Below are 5,839 nucleotides of genomic sequence, written 5' to 3'. Positions count from 1 at the left end.
TCATCAGCAAAGTTCTTTGGGCTTTGATGAAATTTGCAAGGTTTTGTCATACATGCAGCAATCAAGTTTTTTCATTTAAAAATAAACAAAACAAAAACCAAAACAGAACAAAATCAAAACAAACAAAAAAACCCACCCCACACCAAACAAACAACAAAACAAAAACTAAACCTAAACCCATCCCCCAGACTTCGGCATGGTAAGTTTTGCAAAGTCTGGAATCTTGTGGTTGATACATTTGTGTAGCATGACAATGGCAGTTCAGTCCAGGAGAGGCTGACCAAATTCTTCCACCTGTGTGGGAAATGTTGCTAATAACTTGCTTTCAATTACAAACTCTAGACTGAAGGTCTGTTTTGGGGAGGGGGGGGTGATTTCTTCTCCTGAAGCTTGTCAGTAATTCAGATTGCTGCTATAGGGAAAAAAACTCACGTGAACTTTCATGTCTTTCCTGTGACTGGATTTTCATTTTTGTTTCCTAATAACAGACAGAGCCATGCTCTGTGTTAACAGTTCTGGTGGAGCCTTCCAGGCAGAGAAGCTGAGTCAGGCAGTGAGCTGCTTGTTTCCAGTGCTGGACAGCCAGGCCTGAGCTGCAGAAGCAAGGAAAAGGGCTAGACTGTGTGCTGTCAGGCACAGCTTGTAGCTCTGCCCCAAGAGACTATGTTTTGAAAGTTGTTATTATGTGTTTACTGATCCCCACCTTGGTACAGAACAACCTCCAGTTACAGATTTTTACTGGTTATGGAGAGAGTACAGCTGCTGTCACAGGACCATGCTGCAGCCTGTCCCAACAAGTGGTGTTTGACAGCTCCTAAGGGCAGTGGGTCCCTCTGGCCAGCTCTGCAGCTGAGGAGCAAGGTGTAGTTAAGCCATGGTGTGACAGCATTACCCCTCCTCAGCCACCTCCTGTGCAGCATGAATAAACACACAGCTTTCTTAAAAACGTTTTATTTGATTAACTTAATCTTTTGTTACTAAACAATGCCTTTTTGTATTCAAATTTTTTAAGATAAAACATGTGGAAATTGTATCCTTTCTTAATGGAGAAAGGAAGATACAGACCATTTTTTGATCCATTCTACACCGTACATGTTTAGGGTATGATGCCAAACCTCTTCTAGTTGCCCACCAATGCAGTTTCACCACTGCCATTACAGCAGACCCAGTTACACATTAAGCAGTCAACCAAGAATCATTTCACTATAAAACCCCCAGACAACAAAAGTACACCTGTTTGTAACTCAGGAGGCTTCTTGAAGTGCAAGTTCTGTTCCTTTATCTTCTTTGGCAAGCCAAAGCAGCAATATGATCCATTAACTGTCATTGTCTCAGAGCAGACAGTGAGGCAGCTACCAGAGGCAGGAGCAGGCTCCCACAGGTAAAGTGACTCTCAACAAGTGTTCTGTGGCAGCTGATGCTCCCTTGTCTTTGAGAAAAGTCTTCATTGGAGCGTTGTGTTGAGCTTTAAAAAAGCCAAGTGTGGTCTGTAACACTCATTGATCCACGGCAAAATTTAAGGGACAACTTAATATTATTGCAACAGTGAGGTATAAAAACAAGTAAACACCCAGTTCTTGCTTGTGTCCCTGCCTTGGGGGGGCAGGACAGGGGGTGGGAATTACTTAGAAGCTGACTGGATGTGCTTTATGTTTTCTATCATTAAAAAAATCCTAAATATTGACACCATTACAGACAGACAGAAGGGTTATTCAGACATTGTACTAGAAGTACTAGCAGTGTTCTCTTCAGTAGGAAGGACAACTTCTTTCAAGTCCTGAAGTAGCTCTATTTTGTTATCCAGTTTTTTCCTGCTTTCCAGAAGTTCCTGGAGTTTTTCCTCTGTTCCTATAAAGAAAGGTACAAAGTTTTTATTAATAAATGTAACTACTGTTCATTTAAAATACATGTTCAATTTGCACTGACACTGCAGAGGCTACTTATGCTTAGTTTAACCTACAAGAAAGCCTCTGCCTTTAGCCTGAAACCCTGCAGTCATGGACTGGGCGGGTGTATGAAAGAGAGCAGATGAAGCAGACAAGGACACCCCACAGGACAGCTGCATTCTTTGTCATTTATATAGTGTGATCTCAAAACTAGCTACATTGTGGATTTTATGTTAAATCATCACAGCAAGTGTAAAAATTATTTGTTTAGTTGCCAACTCAATTACTTTGCATCTGAGCTTTAACTGTTCCACTTTCAGAATCCACTTGTGAAATCCTCCAAAAGAAATGTATTTTAAGTCTTTAAAGATAACATCTCTGAATTACACACTTAAAAGTCACATGCCTAGTGGATTTTAGCCAGCAACAAAATTAAACCTAGAAAGAGATGGTTTGGACAACTGCATTCAACAGCCACGTTCCCAGAAACACAGTCAAGAGCACTTAATGTTCCTGCTGTGGGCAGGATATTCACTGCCAGGATGCTGACCAGGTTAACCAAGTTCTTTGCCTTATTTGCAAAGTGCTGCCTGACTGGGTTTCCACTTCTCTCTACTGCTTCTCTTTCCCCACTGCTACAAACTGAAAAGAGGGAAAGCTCAGTAACAGGTCCTGCTGGAATTCAGAAGCATTACTACAGCCTTGCATTGTTAATTGCAAGTTTTAAATTAAGCACTTGCTGTACCCCTGCACTTGGCTTCAACAACCCCAGGCAATGCTGCAGGCTTGGGGAGAAGTGGCTGTCAAGCTGCCCAGAGGAAAGGGACCTGGGGGGTGCTGTTCAGCACCGGGCTGAACATGAGCCAGCAGAGTGCCCAGGTGGCCAAGAAGGCCACCAGCATCCTGGCTTGTATCAGCAGTAGTGTGGCCAGCAGGAGAAGGGAAGTGATGGTGCCCCTCTACTGGGGAACTGGTGAGGCCACACCGCAAGCACTGTGTTCAGTTCAGGGCCCCTGACTAGAAACAGGACTTGGAATATGAGAAGAAATGTCTTAGCTGAGAGAGTAGTTAGGTGCTGGAACAGGCTGCCCAGGAGGTGGTGGAATCACCATCCCTTGAAGAGTTTAAAAAACATGCAGCTGTGGCACTTCAGGGCATGCTCTAGTGGGTGATATTGATATATAAACATTTTATTGTGGGGGGGATGTTGAGAGTTGGACATGGTGATCTTAGAGGTCTTTTCCAACTGTGACATTTCTGTGATTCTGTGAATTGCTTGGGCAAGTCCAGAGAAGAGCAATAAAACTGGTGAAGGGTCTGGAGAACAAGAGGAGTGGCTGAGGGAACTGGGGGTTGTTTACTTTGCAGAATAGGAGGTTGAGGAGAGGCCTTATTGCTCTCTACAACCACCTGGAAAGAGACTGTGGAGAGGTGGGGGTTGGTCTCTTCTCCCAAGTAATTCAATTCATCAACAATTCTATGATTCCATAAATCATGCAGAAGTGTCAGTGACCTCCAAGCAGCAGAGTTAGTCAGTGAACAACAAAAGTTTCCCTCACAATGCCCAAGAATGCCAGAGTTAAGACTTTAGTAACAAGCACAAAAAGGTGTTTTGTACAAACCTGAATATACTTTTTTAGGGGATTGGGGGAAGATACTGAAGGAGGCCTTCGAAGTTGTAATGGCTAGTGGGGAAAGCAGCTCCAGACATTCACCCCTGTTTGTTCTGAATTACAGAGCCTGAACCATTCTTAATTATATATTTTTTAGAAGGCTTTTGGCCTTCAGCCTGCCCCCTGCTTCTTCCTGTCAGTTCAGAAAGCCCCTCCCTGCTGCTGCTTGAGTGTGTACATGGAAGACTGTGCACATGGACTCTTTTATAATGCATTTTCAATTCTATTACCCAGTGAGGTTGAACTTGGCGGGGGTTGGTCTCTTTTCCTATCAGCAAGACAAGAGGGCACGGTCTCAAGTTGTGCCAGGGGAGGTTTAGGTTGGATATTAGAAAGAATTTCTTTACCAAAAGGGTGATCAGACATTGGAATGGGCTGCCCAGGGAAGTAGTGGATTCTCCATCCCTGGAGATATTTAAAAAGAGACTGGATGTGGCACTCAGTGCCATGGTCTGGTAACTGCAGTGGCAGTGGATCAAGGGTTGGACTTGATGATCTCTGAGGTCCCTTCCAACCCAGCCAATTCTATGATTCTATGGATGTTGAAAGGGGACAGGCAGGACACCGGTAGTGTCCACTGCCTGCTGAACAGTCTGGGAGCTGCTCATCAGGGAGAGACTTGATGCCTCACCCTTGCTCTGACTGAGAAAGGGGAGGGGACCTCACTTCTCTCCACCTCCCTCTGCAGTCAGGAGTCACATAGGACACTGCATCCATCACTGTCCCACCCCAGGCTGTGCCACTGTTTCAGTGCCAGCTTGCCACAGGCAGCCTCTATGGCATTTCCACTTGGTATCAAGTCTGTGTGGTTAAAAGAACCGAAGGGCACACCTGTGAAGGAAAAGCTGGACATGTCCAACTGGGAGCTGGAGAAAACACTCTCAGAGAATATTTGGATATGGCAGAACAAACAGCAAACATGACAACTGCGTTCCTGTATTCAGTGTACAGGGGACCTAAAGATGAAAGGAAGACATGAGGCTCCATTTCTCTTGTGAAATGATGTGGCAGAAACAGAACCAGCCCAGAGAAAGAGGTCAGTGATGGGAATGCCTGTCCTATGGGAGTGCTTCCACAGGAGGGCAGATAGCAGATTGGGAACCTCCCACCTCATGTGGGATACGACCCAAAGGGAAAAACCATGAATTTCTATAAAACTGGGAATGGTTTGAGGAATGTGGACTTGGAATGACTGCACTTGCTCTTCCCTAAGCCAAGTGCTAAGAGGCTCCTGGTGAACATACTGGGCAGGTTATAAAACAAAGTATTGCTGCCTTTGTCTGCACAACTGAACTGCAGAATTCACTGCTACAGAGCCCCTGGAAACAAACCCTGCAAGGGAGCTCAGAAGCCACTGGACAGGCTGCAGACCCACAGAGAGTAGATGAAAGCTGATGGAGGTTTTGCTCCAAGCAGGACAGACGACACCAAGGTGTAAAGCAAAACCTTCAGACACTTTTCCTTGGAGGAGAGAATGAGAACCTCCAATGTAAAAACTTGAAATTACTGATGAGAGGATGGCAGGCCCCACATCAAAAGTTTTAAAAGCAGTTGAGTTTGCAGTGAAGCTGCATGCTGTAGAACTGTTTATCCCTGTATATAAAAGAGATTTTTAAAAGCAGCATCAGCAAGCACAGTCACAGAGTAACCTCACTGTGCTGACATAAGGCTTTAGAACAGGTTTTGCCTGATGACCCTGGAAGTAAAAAAAAGATAAAATGGAAAAATGGATTGAAAGTAAAGCCTGTCAAAATGACCCAAAAATCACCCGTTGTGGGAGAAAGGTCAAAGACACAGTATTTATACTAGTCCTATTTTATTTAGTCCTAAACTTTGTACAGAGAGACTTGCTAGCTAGAGACTGGAAAACAGATTAGGACCGAAAAAAAATAAAAAATCTGGTGATTTCCTTCTGTCCCTACAGTTTCCCTTACTGTAACTAATATTGTGTTCATTCCTCTCTGACTGGTTCACTTTAAGAGCTTGGATCAGTTTTGGAACCAGCCCTGATGTGTTTTTTCATTGCTGACCTTGATGTTAAAAGTAGGCCAATGGTATCAGAGGGTTCAGTGCCACAGGAAGAACTGAGCTGCTCAAGCATTGGGAACCTGGAAAGGGGACAACTTTTACACATGAGAGTCACATGGTTGTGGTACTTAGGTGCCAACATCAAGAATGTCTCCTGTAAGCTGAGAAGAGGATTAAATAATCAATGCAGCTGTGAAAGAAACAAGTGTTACCCAAGGTTGTGTCACAAGCTTGTAAGGGCAACCAGGCTGG

General features: G+C 44.3%; 1 protein-coding gene across 1 annotated transcript in view; it reads right to left on the bottom strand.

The window, feature by feature from the left end:
* Positions 1-1,408: 1,408 nt before the first annotated feature.
* Positions 1,409-5,839, bottom strand: part of LOC103535575 (SET domain bifurcated histone lysine methyltransferase 2) — a 44,647-nt gene continuing 40,216 nt past the window's right edge. The window contains exon 26 of the mRNA XM_030460139.1: positions 1,409-1,848. Within this exon, the coding sequence (XP_030315999.1) occupies positions 1,709-1,848 (140 nt within the window). The 3' untranslated portion in view covers positions 1,409-1,708. The remainder of the gene's footprint in view (positions 1,849-5,839) is intronic.

Source organism: Calypte anna, chromosome 1 (assembly GCF_003957555.1).
Source record: "Calypte anna isolate BGI_N300 chromosome 1, bCalAnn1_v1.p, whole genome shotgun sequence".
NCBI lineage: Eukaryota > Metazoa > Chordata > Aves > Apodiformes > Trochilidae > Calypte > Calypte anna.
This window is presented reverse-complemented; position numbering and strand designations above follow the sequence as displayed.